General features: G+C 48.9%; 1 protein-coding gene across 1 annotated transcript; it reads left to right on the forward strand.

The window, feature by feature from the left end:
- Positions 1 to 3,308: 3,308 nt before the first annotated feature.
- Positions 3,309 to 12,917, forward strand: LOC139256321 (uncharacterized). The gene is made up of 4 exons (XM_070874197.1): positions 3,309 to 3,404; positions 3,514 to 3,674; positions 4,945 to 5,015; positions 12,586 to 12,917. The coding sequence occupies exons 1-4, from the start codon at positions 3,309 to 3,311 to the stop codon at positions 12,915 to 12,917; spliced, it is 660 nt and encodes a 219-aa protein (XP_070730298.1).
- Positions 12,918 to 17,237: the final 4,320 nt, after the last annotated feature.

Consider the following 17,237-nt stretch of genomic DNA (forward strand, 5'->3'; position numbering starts at 1 on the left):
TGCTGTGTCAGGATATAAAGATACCGCACGCTATTGCTCCTCCCGCTGCCTGGAGGAATGGAGCAGATATTTAAAGGGACAGGGACTCCCTTTCCTCTGCCTAGTTATACTTAAAAGAACAGTCCAGTTTATCTCGGAGTGTCGGAGGACTTCACAAGCCGAGCTCCGATTAACAGTCGCTCCCTTCTGTACTGTGCCGTGATTGTAAAGCTGTTTATTTTCAGTGACTTGAGCCTTTCTATAATGCCTCAATTGTTTTTGATGATCCATTTGAATTGCTTTTCTAACTTGAAAGGATTTAAGAATTGTGCATTGTGACGAAGGATTTGTTTAAAGGTGGATTTAAATTTGTTTGAAAATATTCTTTCTAACCCTCCCCCAACCCCACAAATTTTAGAACACTCTGCAATACTGACTGGGAAGGTCCCAAGTTCGGTCCTTGATCTGGGCTGTTAGTTGTTCTCAGTCAAGGCAGCAATTCAGGGGTTCTAATTGTCCTCACTACCACTGGGTTAAATATAAGTAAAAATTATCCAGTGCCCTTGCTCTTGATACCGATCCAGTGACATCAACTGGGAAGTGTGTGGATGTCACTTGAGGTCAGGATTGAACTCGGCTCTGATGCCTATCACAGTGGAAATTTATATCTTGTTCTTAAAGTAACAACTTTTGTAACCTCCATTTGCAGGGTATTAGAATGGGAGGATCTGCAGCTTGGAAACTCAAACCAATCATCACGTCAGTATTTGAGGGAATCATCAGTTTCATCAGGATCACCTTATCATCAGTCTTTGGAAAAACACCAATCACAGCGAGGAGAAACAGAACATATGTTCTGTGTGTGGATGTACCTTCAACCAGTCGTCTAGCCTGTGAGACTCGTGTGCCCAGCTGACTCAACACTGTAAATGTGGGGACAGTGGGAATGGATGCAGTTGCGCGTCAGGTGAAAACACATCAGGGAGAGGCCGTTTACCAGCTGAATGTGGAAAGAGATGCAGTCGCTTATCTCAACAACTGCTGTAGGCACATGCTAAGTCTTGTCACTGAAAGTGATTAACAGACTGGAATTTGTGTTCAGTGATCCCGGGCGTGTTCGCTATCCCTAACCTGGACACCAAGGCAAAGAGAGGCATTCTGGAAGGTGTGGGGAACTGGAACTTGTCTCTGAGAGTAACCAAAGGCTTGAGATCCGAAACAATCGAGAGTTAGAAAGGAGAAAAGGCCCCAAATGGAGCAGTCGGAAACAGGACATCAATAGTCGCCTCTTATCATAGAGATATCAAATATTGACACATTGTGTAATTTGAAATATCCAAATATTAAACTCCAGCCCAGTTTTCAGAATGATTAACATCAGCAGAAACAAATCCCAACTGACAGAACGAACACGATTCATTCAGAATGTGATTAACAGCAGTAATAACAGAAGAACCCGACCCCTGCAGTCACTGGAGAACTCGCAATTCAGATAACTGAATGAATCTCTTCCCACACTTCCCCCGTGTGAACTCGCTGGAGTTTCAGCAGATGATGGAGTGAAACTCTACCCACACACGGAGCAGGTGAACGGCCTCTTCCCGGTGTGACTGTGCCAATGAATTTCTACATCAGACGGGGAGCTGAATCTCTCCCCACAGTCTCCACATTCCCACGGTTTCTCCATGGTGTGGGTGTCCTTGTGTCTCTCCAGTTTGGGCGATCAGTTGAAGATTCGTCCACACACACAACACGAGTAGCTTCTCTCCGCTGTGAATGGTGCGAAGTTCTTTCAGGCTGTGTAACTGGTTGAAGCTCTTTCTAGTGCACTGGAACAATCTCACTCAGATGTTTGTGTGTCGTGGTGCTTTCCCAGATGTTTGAAATATTTTCCCACAGAGAGAAGAGACAAACATTCCTGCTTCAACATTCAAAGGCCGAGGATGTTGATCATTTCCACCTTACATGGTTGGGTTCAGACCTGCACCAGCTGTGTGCAAAGTGAGAATAAAATCAATGAGATGCTGATTTTCTCTGCTGGCCACTGGGTCTTTTGTGCTGGCCCAATAGGGTGAGACTGTGTTGCCCGCGAAGGTGAGATTGTGCTGGCCCAACAGTGTGAGACTGTGCTGGCCGATAGTGTGAGACTGTGCTGGCCGATAGTGTGAGACTGTGCTGGCCGATAGGGTGAGACTGTGCTGGCCGATAGTGTGAGACTGTGCTGGCCCGATAGTGTGAGCCTGGATTGGCTCGATAGGGTGAGGCCGGGCTAGCCCAATAGGGTGAGCCAGTGCTGGCTCAATGGGGTGAGCCTGGGCTGGCCCGAGAGGGTGAGGCCCGATTGCCCCAATAGGGTGCATCAGTGTTGGCCCAATAGGGTGCGATGTCTCCTGTATAGCGTGCACATTTCTGAGCCATACAGAAGGGGTTAATTACACAGCCCTGCAGACCATGTGCATGCTGAAAGCTTTGAACTTAAATTGCTGGAGAAATACCATCAACGATGTCTTCACAAGATACTGCAAATCCCCTGGGAGGACAGATGCACCAACGTTAGCGTCCTTGACCAGGCCAACAGTATTGAAGCACTGACCACACTCGACCAGGTCCGCAGGGCGGGCCGCATTGTTCACAAGCCTGACACAAAACTCCCAAAGCAAATGCTGTAGTCGGAACTCCGACATGGCATTCGATCCTAAAGGTGGGCAGAGGATGCGTTTCAAGGACCCTCAAAGCCTGTCTGATAAAGTGCAACATCCCCACCGGCACCTGGGAGTTCCTGGCCAAAGACCACCCTAAGTGGAGGAAGTGCATCCGGGAGGGCATTGAGCATCTCGAGTCTCATCGCTGAGAGCATACCGAAATCTAGCACAGGCAATGGAAGGAGCGTGCAGCAAACCAGTCTACAGACCTTTTCCTTCAACCACCGTCCATCTCAACTGGGACAGAGACTGTAATTCCCGTATTGGACTGTTCAGTCACCTGAGAACTCACTTTTAGAGTTGGATCAAGACATCCTCGATTTCGAGCGACTGCCTATGATGATGATGAATTGGGTGAGCTTTGGATGGCCCAAAACGGTGAGCCTGTGCTGGCCCAATAGGGTGAGCATGGGTTGGCCCAATAGGGTGAGCCAGGGTTGGACCAATAGGATGAGCCCAGGCCCAGGGTCACCAGACAGCAATCAGACAGCAAGGCTCTCTTTCTGGGGCCATTGACCTGGGCACAAACATGTGATCAATCAAACTGATATACACCCTGAAGCACCGCCCACACGTTGTCCCTGCACAAAGGACCACACATGCGCCGTGAGGCCCGCCCTGACCAAGATGGCGGCCGCTGAGCCCGCTCCCCGCCCGGGAAAAAGTTACCACCAAGAAAGTAATCAAGAAAACATCAGCGAAGGGCGGCAAGGAGCGCAGAAGGTGGAGGAAGGAGAGTTACTCCATCTACATCTTCAAAATTCACCCCGACACCGGCATCTCCTCCAAGGCCATGGACATCATGAACTCGGTTGTGAACGATATTTTGGAGCACATAGCGGGTGAGGCTTCCCGCCTGGTCCATTACAACAAGCGCCGCACCATCAGCTCCCGGGGGATCCAGACCTCCGTGCGCCTGCTGCTGCCCGGGGAGCTGGCCAAGCACGCCGTGTCGGAAGGGACAAAGGCGGTGACCAAGTACACCAGCTCCAAGTAAAACTGCACGCTCTCCTAAGAGATCAAACCCAAACATAACGGCTCTTTTAAGCGCCACCCACAACCTCTCTGAAAGAGCTGCACAAACCCATCTCCCTTTAGACTCAATTTACTGTAATTATTTCCTGAACAAGTGTGTGTGGACCTTTGCAGTTCCAGCTGTAGATTTAGTTTTAATTTCTCAGATAACTGATTTTACTGTCCGGTTCTTCCTTTTCCCGCCTTAAACTACAAACACGGTCCCTGGTCGCCCTTTTCCTTTGCTCTCAGACCCGTTCATTTGCAGCGCCTGCCAAAGAATTAGAAACTTGTTTTAGGATGAGACTCAGACTTTAGCCACCTCGTTCTCTCTCACGCCTTCTTCAATTCAAAAGAACATTCTACTTAGGAGTCAATCAGTTTATTAACCTTCGAGTCCGAATGTAACAACCCAGAATGGGAGTTCTTACAGAGACCAGAACCGGGGCAGTTTGAACACTCTGACCCTCTTCCCTTTTCACAGAAGGACTCCCAGTTCTGGTCTCATGCTGCCTGTGCGGCGGATCGATCGATAATCTATGTAATCCAACTTTTACAAAGATTGAGTGGATTGTGTCCCGTTACAGAATAAGTGGGGAGTGATTCCCTCCCATTACATATAGTTTGAAACTGAACCCAAATTTAATCCTGATTGTAACAGCCTGGAATTTACAAGTGAAATGTGGATTAAGACAAAGGGAAACAAAAAAGTGTTTGGAAATATGTGCCTAATGGGGAAGTTACTAACATAATCCGCAATTGTAACAATTATTGGCGGGATTTTTGAATTTCTAAATCCTTCGAAGACTGACTGTTCAGAACAGTCATTTCCGCCCAGGTTTCTTTGGTGGGCTAAGCAGGCTGCGATTGGTCATCCGAAAGGACCAATGAAATTAACCACGGAGCGACCAATCACAAGTTAGCTCCCTGCATTCCTCCAGAAGGTAAAAGGCAGATGTGGGAGGAGTTTCTCATTCTTTCCATGAACGTGTAGATTGTGGAAACGTGTAGAAGATGAAAAACCGGCGGTAAAGCTCGGGCCAAGTCCAAGTCTCGCTCCTCCCGGGCCGGACTGCAGTTCCCTGTGGGCCGTGTTCACAGGCTCCTGCGGAAGGGGAACTACGCTGAGCGTGTGGGTGCCGGAGCCCCGGTCTACATGGCTGCTGTGCTCGAGTATCTGACCGGCTGAAATCCTGGAGCTGGCCGGCAAACTGGCCCGCGACAACAAGAAGAACCGCACCATCCCCAGACACCTGCAGCTGGCCATCCGCAACGACCAGGAGCTCAGCAAGCTGCAGGAAAAGGTGACCATCGCTCAGGGTGGGGTGCTGCCTAATATATAGGCTGTGCTGCTGCCCAAGAAAACCAACAGTGTGTCCAAGAGCAAGTAAAGCGGACAGGATTTAATCTAATAAACCAAAGGCTCTTTTCCGAGCCACCCACAGTATCAATGTAAGGGCAGGTTAATGCTCTCTGGATCACAATTGTACCAGATCTAAATTAACTTTGAATCTCTGCAATTTAGCGGTTAGTTTCCTGATCAGAAATGGCCCTCAGACATTGTCGGTTCTAAACTGGTCACTGCTGACAGACAGTGCAACAGGTTTGCTGTTATAAAATCCTGCTGTAAGGTACCATAAATCATTTCTGGCCTGCGAGGCGGTAAACTTACCCCGATTGCGATGGCCGGGTTGGTCTGCGACTGAAAAAGGTGAAGTGCATCTTCATAGCTCCAGAGGTAGAATTCATGCGGATGAGGGTAGCAGCAGACGGGATCAGACCTACTGTGTCCAAAACGGAAGCGATCCAGAGAGCACCCAGACCGCGTAACACGACGGAGTTGCATTCATTACTGGGGCTCCTGAATTATTTTGCTCACTTTCTTCCCAAATTGAGCACGCTGTTAGAGCTGCTACACGTGCTCCTGCACAAAGGTCGTGAATGGTTCTGGGGGGACAGCCAGGAAAGGGCTTCTGATAGAGCACAAAATTTGTTGTGCTCCAACAATCTGTTAACGCTATATGACCCATGTAAGAAACTTCTTTTAACATGCGATGCATCGTCCTATGTGGCCAGGTGTGTGTTGCAGCATGTGAATGCCAATGGTCAGTTTCAGCCAGTAGCTTATGCCTCCAGATGTCTGTCCCAGGCAGAACGGTGCTACGTGATGGTAGAGAAGTAAGCGCTTGCATGGATATATGCTGTAAAAAAAATGCACCAGTAACTGTTTCGCAGAAAGTGTGAGCTGGAGACAGATCACAAACCCCGAACATCCCTTTTGGCCGACAACAAGGCTATAAATGCAAATGCATTGACCCCCATACAGACGGGCCACTCACGTTAGCCGCCTATGACTACACAATTCATCACAGACCGGGTACTGAAAACTGCACCGATGCACTCAGCAGGCTCCCACTAGCCACCACCGAGGGGCCAACCGAGCATGCTGCTGAGATGGTCATGGCTGTTGAAGTTTTCGAAAGCGAAGGCTCACCTGTGACAGCCCGTCAGATCAAAATCTGGAAAAATAGAGACCCACTACTGTCTTTTGTCAAGAAATGTGTCCTAAATGGGGACTGGGCAGCCACGTACGGGACATTCCCTGAGGAATTCAAACCATTTCACAGACGCAAAGATGAACTCTCGATTCAGGCCGATTGCCTACTATGGGCAGAGAGATGTTCAAGAGAGAACTCCACAATGAGCACCCGGGCATTGTCATGATGAAGGCAATTGCGAGGTCACACGTTTGCTGGCCAGGGATAGATGCCGACCTGGAATTTTGTGTTCACAGATGCAACACGTATTCCCAGCTGGGCAATGCTACCAGGGAAGTTTCCCCTTAGCCCCTGGTCCTGGCCCGCCAACCATGGTCATGTATCCATGTGGACTACGCACGTCCTTTCATGAGAAAAAATGTTTTTGGTTGCAGTAGACGCCTACTTCAAATGGATCGATGTGACATTCTGAATTCAAGCACATCCTCCGCCAAGATAGAAAGTCAACGTGCAATGTTCGCTGCCCATGGTGGACCGGACGCCTTGGTCAGCGACAATGGCCCGTGCTTTACAAACATTGACTTCCAGGACTTCATGGCAGGAAATGGTATCAACCATGTCAGAACGGCACCGTTCAAGCCGGCCTCAAATGGTCAGGTGGAACGAGCAGTGCAGATAATCAAACAGTGGATGCTCAGAATCCAAAGGGGTTCCCTACAAAGCCGCTTATCATGCCTCCTGTTGTCCAATAGATCCCGACCACACTCGCTCACAGGGGTTCCACCCGCAAAGCTGCTAATGAAAAGGATGCTCAAAACCAGGTGATCCATTATACGCCACACCATGAAAGAAATTGTTGAGAGCAGGCGCCAGTCACAATGTGACGACCATGACAGGAATACGAGGGCGCGATGTATTGATGTCAATGACTCTGCCTTTGTCCTCAACTACGCTGCAGGGCTTAAATAACTTGCAGGAACTGTGATTGCCCAAAGAGGGAAATAGGATTCTGATAGTTAAACTTACCAATGGACAAATCTGCCGCAAACACGTGGATTTAACAAAAAGGGGGTTCAGCAACCCCATGGAAGAAGCAGAGGATGAACACGATGTAGAGTTTACTCCACCAAGTGGAGGAGAGCCCAGTCACTGTGGGCAGTCCGGACAGGCCTGAGGCATCGCAAACAGCAGACACTCAGGGCAGCGCCCAACAACCGGAACCCCAACTCAGGCGCTCGACAAGGGAGTGTAAACCACCAGAGAGACTTAACCTGTGATCTCAATAAGACTTTGGGGGGAGGTGATGTCATGTATTCAACTGTCATTGTCACCCATGTATAAGCTGACCGAAGTTGTACACCTTGAGAACATTGACCACAATGGGGTGAACTTGAGGGAGACACTCCTAACCTTGACTTTCAAGTATAAAAGGAGGAGCTCCACCCACCTTCATCACTTGAGGTTTTGGTAAAAAAGGTAACTGGTCACAGAGTGACCTTCTCTCAAGTATGGGCCTCGTGTACATTTATACAGTATCGTAAGGACATATCAGATTTGGTGTCACAATGTAACTGGTCCCTGGATTTGGTGTCACTATGTAAGGGAAGCCTGGATTTGTTGTCAACAGCACCTGTGGACAACCCCGCAGCCCAGCAACGCATTCAGCACAGAATGATCCCACTAAAATCTATTCCAAATTAACACTACCCATATTAATTCACCAGAAACAGCCCCGTGCCTGCAAAGAACTGCAGCCCCGCATTTAGCTTCGGTGGAATACACAATACCAAACATTTTAAAGAAAAAGGAAATCCATCATAGTTCAAGAATGGCGATTATTGGGCAGTAAATACCCCTCACTCATACAACTCATTCACCTCTACTCTGCAACTCCCCCTTGCCAACTACTCTTTCGCCCATACTCTCCAAACCCCTCACCCAACTCCTCGATCACCACATTTCTTTCAAACCCTCACCCCAACTCCTCTTTCACCCTTCTCTCCAAATCCCTCCCCCAACTCCTCTTTCACCCCGACAATTTCATTTTCATCATCACTTACACAAGTCATCCACACTGGAGGTAAATCTGAGGAGCGTCTGTGTGTTGGTGAGGTGATCACTGGACAATAAAGTGCAGAGACTGATGGGTGCTGCTCATTACCCTCGGTGAGATTTAATCCCCTTACCACTGAATACTGCACACAGACGGTCACCTTGGTAACGGAATGGTCATTGTGACATCACTTTCTAAACAAGGGCACACAGGACAATGGGTCATCAATAAATGGTAAAGGGATTAAACACTCTGCAATTACATTGTAAATAATAGTAAATACATGCTGAAAAATAACTGGCGAAGATAATAGCTTATCTCTGTGAAATTCACGAGCTAACAATACGAATGATGTGTTTAGTTTGCACACACACACACACACTTACACATATATATATATAGCAAAGACTTTGTGCACACACTTTTCAGTTGTTGTACTTAAGCTGATGCAATATGTTTTATAGGTCTTGCTGCGTCAGGATATAAAGATACCGCACGCTATTGCTCCTCCTGCTGCCTGGGGGAATGGAGCAGATATTTAAAGGGACAGGGACTCCCTTTGCTCTGCCTAGTTATACTTCAAAGAACAGTCTAGTTTATCTCGCAGTGTCGGAGGACTTCACAAGCCGAGCTCCCATTAACAGTTGCTCCCTTCTGTATTGTGCAGTGATTGTAAAGCTGTATATTTTCAGTGACTTGAGCCTTTCTATAATGTCTCAATTGTTTTTGATGATCCATTTGAATTGCTTTTCTAACTTGAAAGGATTTAAGAATTGTGCATTGTGACGAAGGATTTGTTTAAAGGTGGATTTAAATTTGTTTGAAAATATTCTTTCTAACCCTCCCCCAACCCCACAAATTTTAGAACACTCTGCAATACTGACTGGGAAGCTCCCAAGTTCGGTCCTTGATCTGGGCTATTAGTTGTTCTCAGTCAAGGCAGCAATTCATGGGTTCTAATTGTCCTCACTACCACTGGGTTAAATATAAGTAAAAATTATCCAGTGCCCTTGCTCTTGATACCGATCCAGTGACATCAACTGCGAAGTGTGTGGATGTCACTTGAGGGCAGGATTGAACTCGGGTCTGATGCCTATCACAGTGGAAATTTATATCTTGTTCTTAAAGTAACAACTTTTGTAACCTCCATTTGCAGGATATTAGAAGGGGAGGATCTACAGCTTGGAAACTCAAACCAATCATCACGTCAGTATTTGAGGGAATCATCTGTTTCATCAGGATCATCTTATCATCAGTCTTTGGAAAAACACCAATCACAGCGAGGAGAAACAGGACATATGTTCTGTGTGTGGATGTACCTTCAACCAGTCGTCTAGCCTGTGAGACTCGTGTGCCCAGCTGACTCAACACTGTAAATGTGGGGACAGTGGGAATGGATGCAGATGAGCCTCGGGTGAAAACACATCAGGGAGAGGCCGTTTACCAGCTGAATGTGGAAAGAGATGCAGTCGCTTATCTCAACACCTGCTGTAGGCACATGCTAAGTCCTGTTACTGAAAGTGATTAACAGACTGGAATTTGTGTTCAGTGATCCCGGGCGTGTTAGCTATCCCTAACCTGGACACCAAGGCAGAGAGAGGCACTCTGGAAGGTGTGGAGAACTGGGACTTGTCTCTGAGAGTAATCAAAGGCTTGAGAACTGAAACAATCAAGAGTTAGAAAGGAGAAAAGGCCCCAAATGGAGCAGTCGGTAACAGGACATCAATAGTCGCCTCTTATCATAGAGATATCAAATATTGACACATTGTGTAATTTGAAATATCAAAATATTAAACTCCAGCCCAGTTTTCAGAATGATTAACATCAGCAGAAACAAATCCCAACTGACAGAACGAACACGATTCAGTCAGAATGTGATTAACAGCAGTAATAACAGTAGAACCCAACCCCTGCAGTCACTTGAGAACTCGCAATTCAGATAACTGAATGAATCTCTTCCCACACTTCCCCCGTGTGAACTCGCTGGAGTTTCAGCAGATGATGGAGTGAAACCCTACCCACACACGGAGCAGGTGAACGGCCTCTTCCCGGTGTGACTGTGCCAATGAATTTCTACATCAGACGGGGAGCTGAATCTCTCCCCACAGTCTCCACATTCCCAAGGTTTCTCCATGGTGTGGGTGTCCTTGTGTCTCTCCAGTTTGGACGATCAGTTGAAGATTTGTCCACACACACAACACGAGTAGCTTCTCTCCGCTGTGAATGGTGCGAAGTTCTTTCAGGCTGTGTAACTGGTTGAAGCTCTTTCTAGTGCACTGGAACAATCTCACTCAGATGTTTGTGTGTCGTGGTGCTTTCCCAGATGTTTGAAATATTTTCCCACAGAGAGAAGAGACAAACATTCCTGCTTCAACATTCAAAGGCCGAGGATGTTGATCATTTCCACCTTACAAGGTGGGTTCAGACCTGCACCAGCTGTGTGCAAAGTGAGAATAAAATCAATGAGATGTTGATTTTCTCTGCTGGCCACTGGGTCTTTTGTGCTGGCCCAATAGGGTGAGCCTGTATTGCCCGCGAGGGTGAGATTGTGCTGGCCCAACAGTGTGAGACTCTGCTGGCCCAATATGGTGAGCCTGGGCTGGCCCGATAGTGTGAGACTTTGCTGCCCGATAGGGTTAGTCTGAGCTGACCCAACAGTGTGAGTCTGAGCTGGCCGATAGTGTGAACCTGTGCTGGCCCGATAGGGTGAGACTGTGATGGCCCGACAGGATGAGCCTGTGCTGGCCCGATAGTGTGAGACTGTGCTGCCCGATAATGTGAGACTGTGCTGCCCGATAATGTGAGACTGTGCGGCCCGATAGTGTGAACCTGTGCTGGCCCGATAGTGTGAGACTGTGCTGGCCCGATAGGGTGAGACTGTGATGGCCCGACAGGATGAGCCTGTGCTGGCCCGATAGTGTGAGCCTGTGCTGTCCGATAGTGCGAGACTGTGCTGGCCCGATAGTGTGAATCTGTGCTGTCCCGATAGTGTGAACCTGTGCTGGCCCGATAGTGTGAACCTGTGCTGGCCCGATAGGGTGAGACTGTGATGGCCCGACAGGATGAGCCTGTGCTGGCCCGATAGTGTGAGACTGTGCTGGCCCGATAGTGTGAATCTGTGCTGGCCCGATAGTGTGAACCTGTGCTGGCCCGATAGTGTGAGACTGTGCTGGCCCGATAGTATGAATCTGTGCTGGCCCGATAGTGCGAGCCTGGATTGGCTCGATAGGGTGAGGCTGGGCTAGCCCAATAGGGTGAGCCTGTGCTGGCTCAATGGTGTGAGCCTGGGCTTGCCCGAGAGGGTGAGTCTGGGTTGCCCCAATAGGATGCATCAGTGTTGGCCCAATAGGGTGCGATGTCTGCTGTATAGCGTGCACATCTCTGAGCCATACAGAGGGGGTGTATTACACAGCCCTGCAGACCATGTGCTTGCTGAAAGCTTTGAACTTAAATTGCTGGAGAAATACCATCAACGATGTCTTCACAAGATCCTACAAATCCCCTGGGAGGGCAGATGCACCAACGTTAGCGTCCTTGACCAGGCCAACAGTATTGAAGCACTGACCACACTCGACCAGGTCCGCAGGGCGGGCCGCATTGTTCACAAGCCTGACACAAAACTCCCAAAGCAAATGCTCTAGGCGGAACTCCGACATGGCATGCGATCCTAAAGGTGGGCAGAGGATGCGTTTCAAGGTCCCTCAAAGCCTGTCTGATAAAGTGCAACATCCCCACCGGAACCTGGGAGTTCCTGGCCAAAGACCACCCTAAGTGGAGGAAATGCATCCGGGAGGGCATTGAGCACCTCGAGTCTCATCGCCGAGAGCATACCGAAATCTAGCACAGGCAATGGAAGGAGCGTGCAGCAAACCAGTCTACAGACCTTTTCCTTCAACAACCGTCCATCTCAACTGGGACAGAGACTGTAATTCCCGTATTGGACTGTTCAGTCACCTGAGAACTCACTTTTAGAGTTGGATCAAGACATCCTCGATTTCGAGCTACTGCCTATGATGATGATGAATAGGCTGAGCTTTGGATGGCCCAAAAGCGTGAGCCTGTGCTGGCCCAATAGGGTGAGCATGGGATGGCCCAATAGATTGAGCCAGGGTTGGACCAATAGGATGAGCCCAGGCCCAGGGTCACCAGACAACAATCAGACAGCAAGGCTCTCTTTCTGGGGCCATTGACCTGGGCACAAACATGTGATCAATCAAACTGACAGACACCCTGAAGCACCGCCCACACGTTGTCCCTGCACAAAGGACCACACATGCGCCGTGAGGCCCGCCCTGACCAAGATGGCGGCCGCTGAGCCCCCTCACCGCCCGGGAAACAGTTACCACCAAGAAAGTAATCAAGAAAACATCACAGAAGGGCGGCAAGGAGCGCAGAAGGTGGAGGAAGGAGAGTTACTCCATCTACATCTACAAAGTTCACCCCGACACCGGCATCTCCTCCAAGGCCATGGGCATCATGAACTCGGTTGTGAACGATATTTTGGAGCCCATCGCGGGTGAGGCTTCCCGCCTGGCCCATTACAACAAGCGCCGCACCATCAGCTCCCGGGAGATCCAGACCACCGTGCGCCTGCTGCTGCCCGGGGAGCTGGCCAAGCACGCCGTGTCGGAAGGGACAAAGGTGGTGACCAAGTACACCAGCTCCAAGTAAAACTGCACGCTGTCCTGAGAGATCAAACCCAAACACAACGGCTCTTTTAAGAGCCACCCACAACCTCTCTGAAAGAGCTGCACAAACCCATCTCCCTTTAGACTCAATTTACTGTAATTATTTCCTGAACAAGTGTGTGGGGACCTTTGCAGTTCCAGCTGTAGATTTAGTTTTAATTTCTCAGATAATTGATTTTACTGTCCGGTTCTTACTTTTCCCGCCTTAAACTACAAACACGGTTCCTGGTCGCCCTTTTCCTTTGCTCTCAGACCCGTTCATTTGCAGCGCCTGCCAAAGAATTAGAAACTTGTTTTAGGGTGATACTCAGACTTTAGCCACCTCGTTCTCTCTCACGCCTTCTTCAATTCAAAAGAACATTCTACTTAGGAGTCAATCAGTTTATTAACCTTCGAGTCCGAGTGTAACAACCCAGAATGGGAGTTCTTACAGAGACCAGAACCGGGGCAGTTTGAACACTCTGTCCCTCTTCCCTTTTCACAGAAGGACTCCCAGTTCTGGTCTCACTGCTGCCTGTGCGGCGGATCGATCGATAATCTATGTAATCCAACTTTTACAAAGATTGAGTGGATTGTGTCCCGTTACAGAATAAGTTGGGAGTGATTCCCTCCCATTACATATAGTTTGAAACTGAACCCAAATTTAATCCTGATTGTAACAGCCTGGAATTTACAAGTGAAATGTGGATTAAGACAAAGGGAAACAAAAAAGTGTTTGGAAATATGTGGCTAATGGGGAAGTTAGTCATATAATCCGCAATTTTAACAATTATTGGCGGGATTCTTGAATTTCTAAATCCTTCGAAGACTGACTGTTCAGAACAGTCATTTCCGCCCAGGTTTCTTTGGTGGGCTAAGCAGGCTGCGATTGGTCATCCGAAAGGACCAATGAAATTCACCACAGAGCGACCAATCACAAGTTAGCTCCCTGCATTCCTCCAGAAGGTAACAGGCAGATGTGGGAGGAGTTTCTCATTCTTTCCATGATAGTGTAGATTGTGGAACTGTCTCGAAGATAGAAACATAGAAACATAGAAAATAGGTGCAGGAGTAGGCCATTCGGCCCTTCTAGCCTGCACCGCCCATGAAGATGAAAAACCGGCGGTAAAGCTCGGGCCAAGGCCAAGTCTCGCTCCTCCCGGGCCGGACTGCTGTTCCCTGTGGGCCGTGTTAACAGACTCCTCTGGAAGGGGAACTACGCTGAGCGTGTGGGTGCCGGAGCCCCGGTCTACATGGCTACTGTGCTCGAGTATCTGACCGGCTGAAATCCTGGAGCTGGCCGGCAACCCGGCCCGCGACAACAAGAAGACCCGCACCAGCCCCAGACACCTGCAGCTGGCCATCCGCAACGACCAGGAGCTCAACAAGCTGCAGGGAAAGGTGGCCATCGCTCAGGGTGGGGTGCTGCCTAATATATAGGCTGTGCTGCTGCCCAAGAAAACCACCAGTGTGTCCAAGAGCAAGTAAAGCGGACAGGATTTAATCTAATAAACCAAAGGCTCTTTTCCGAGCCACCCACAGTATCAATATAAGAGCTGTTAATGCTCTCTGGATCACAGTTGTCCCAGATCTAAATTAACTTTGAATCTCTGCAATGAAGCGGTTAGTTTCCTGATCAGAAATGACCCTCAGACATTGTCGGTTCTAAACTGGTCACTGCTGACAGACAGTGCAACAGGTTTGCTGTTATAAAATCCTGCTGTAAGGTACCATAAATCATTTCTGGCCTGCGAGGCGGCAAACGTACCCCGATTGCGATGGCCGGGTTGGTCTGCGACTGAAAAGGTGAAGTGCATCTTCATAGCTCCAGAGGTAGAATTCATGCGGATGAGGGTAACAGCAGACGGGATCAACCGACTGTGTCCAAAACGGAAGCGATCCAGAGAGCACCCAGACCGCGTAACACGACGGAGTTGCATTCATTACTGGGGCTCCTGAATTATTTTGCTCACTTTCTTCCCAAATTGAGCACGCTGTTAGAGCTGCTACACGTGCTCCTGCACAAAGGTCGTGAATGGTTCTGGGGGGACAGCCAGGAAAGGGCTTCTGATAGAGCACAAAATTTGTTATGCTCCAACAATCTGTTAACGCTATATGACCCATGTAAGAAACTTGTTTTAACATGCGATGCATCGTCCTATGTGGCCAGGTGTGTGTTGCAGCATGTGAATGCCAATGGTCAGTTTCAGCCAGTAGCTTATGCCTCCAGATGTCTGTCCCAGGCAGAACGGGGCTACGGGATGGTAGAGAAATAAGTGCTTGCATGGATATATGCTGTTAAATAAATGCACCAGTACCTGTTCCGCAGGAAGTGTGAGCTGGAGACAGATCACAAACCCCGAACGTCCCTTTTGGCCGACAACAAGGCCAAAAATGCAAATGCATTGAGCCCCATACAGACGGGCCACTCACGTTAGCCGCCTATGACTACAGAATTCATCACAGACCGGGCACTGAAAACTGCACCGATGCACTCAGCAGGCTCCTACTAGCCACCACCGAGGGGCCAACCGAGCATGCTGCTGAGCTGGTCATGGCTGTTGAAGTTTTCGAAAGCGAAGGCTCACCTGTGACAGCCCGTCAGATCAAAATCTGGAAAAATAGAGACCCACTACTGTCTTTAGTCAAGAAATGTGTCCTAAATGGGGACTGGGCAGCCACGTACGGGACATTCCCTGAGGAATTCAAACCATTTCACAGACGCAAAGATGAACCCTCGATTCAGGCCGATTGCCTACTATGGGGAAACCGTGTAGTCATGCCCCAGATGATCAGAGAGATGTTCAACAGAGAACTCCACAATGAGCACCCGGGCATTGTCATGATGAAGGCAATTGCCAGGTCACACGTTTGCTGGCCAGGGATAGATGCCGACCTGGAATTTTGTGTTCACAGCTGCAACACGTATTCCCAGCTGGGCAATGCGCCCAGGGAAGTTTCCCCTTAGCCCCTGGTCCTGGCCCGCCAACCATGGTCATGTATCCATGTGGACTACGCAAGTCCTTTCATGAGAAAAAATGTTTTTGGTTGCAGTAGACGCCTACTTCAAATGGATCGATGTGACATTCTCAAAACAAGCACATCCTCCGCCAAGGTAGAAAGTCAACGTGCAATGTTCGCTGCCCATGGTCGACCGGACGCCTTGGTCAGCGACAATGGCCCGTGCTTTACAAACATTGACTTCCAGGACTTCATGGCAGGAAATGGTATCAACCATGTCAGAACGGCACCGTTCAAGCCGGCCTCAAATGGTCAGGTGGAACGAGCAGTGCAGATAATCAAACAGTGGATGCTCAGAATCCAAAGGGGTTCCCTACAATGCCGCTTATCATGCCTCCTGTTGTCCAATAGATCCCGACCACACACGCTCACAGGGGTTCCACCCGCAGAGCTGCTAATGAAAAGGACACTCAAAACCAGGTGATCCATTATACGCCACACCATGAAAGAAATTGTTGAGAGCAGGCGCCAGTCACAATGTGACTACCATGACGGGAATACGAGGGCGCGATGTATTGATGTCAAAGACTCTGCCTTTGTCCTCAACTACGCTGCAGGGCTTAAATAACTTGCAGGCACTGTGATTGTCCAAAGAGGGAAATAGGATTCTGATAGTTAAACTTACCAATGGACAAATCTGCCGCAAACACGTGGATAAAACAAAAAGGGGGTTCAGCAACCCCATAGAAGAAGCAGAGGAAGAACACGATGTAGAGTTTACTCCACCACAGGTGACCAAACGTCGGAACCAAGTGGAGGAGAGCCCAGTCACTGTGGGCAGTCCGGACAGGCCTGAGGCACCGCAAACAGCAGACACTCAGGCCAGCGCCCAACAACCGGAACCCCAACTCAGGCGCTCTACAAGGGAGTGTAAACCACCAGAGAGACTTAACCTGTGATCTCAATAAGACTTTGGGGGGAGGTGATGTCATGTATTCAACTATCATTGTCACCCATGTATAAGCTGACCGAAGTTGTACACCTTGAGAACATTGACCACAATGGGGTGAACTTGTGGGAGACACTCCCAACCTTGACTTTCAAGTTTAAAAGGAAGAGCTCCACGCACCTTCATCACTTGAGGTATTGGTAAAAAAGGTATCTGGTCACAGAGTGACCTTCTCTCAAGTATGGGCCTCGTGTGCATTTATACAGTATCGTAAGGACATATCAGATTTGGTGTCACAATGTAACTGGTCCCTGGATTTGGTGTCACTATGTAAGGGAAGCCTGGATTTGTTGTCAACAGCACCTGTGGACAACCCCGCAGCCCAGCAACGCATTCAGCACAGAATGATCCCAC

Source organism: Pristiophorus japonicus, unplaced genomic scaffold, assembly GCF_044704955.1.
Source record: "Pristiophorus japonicus isolate sPriJap1 unplaced genomic scaffold, sPriJap1.hap1 HAP1_SCAFFOLD_71, whole genome shotgun sequence".
Lineage (NCBI taxonomy): Eukaryota > Metazoa > Chordata > Chondrichthyes > Pristiophoridae > Pristiophorus > Pristiophorus japonicus.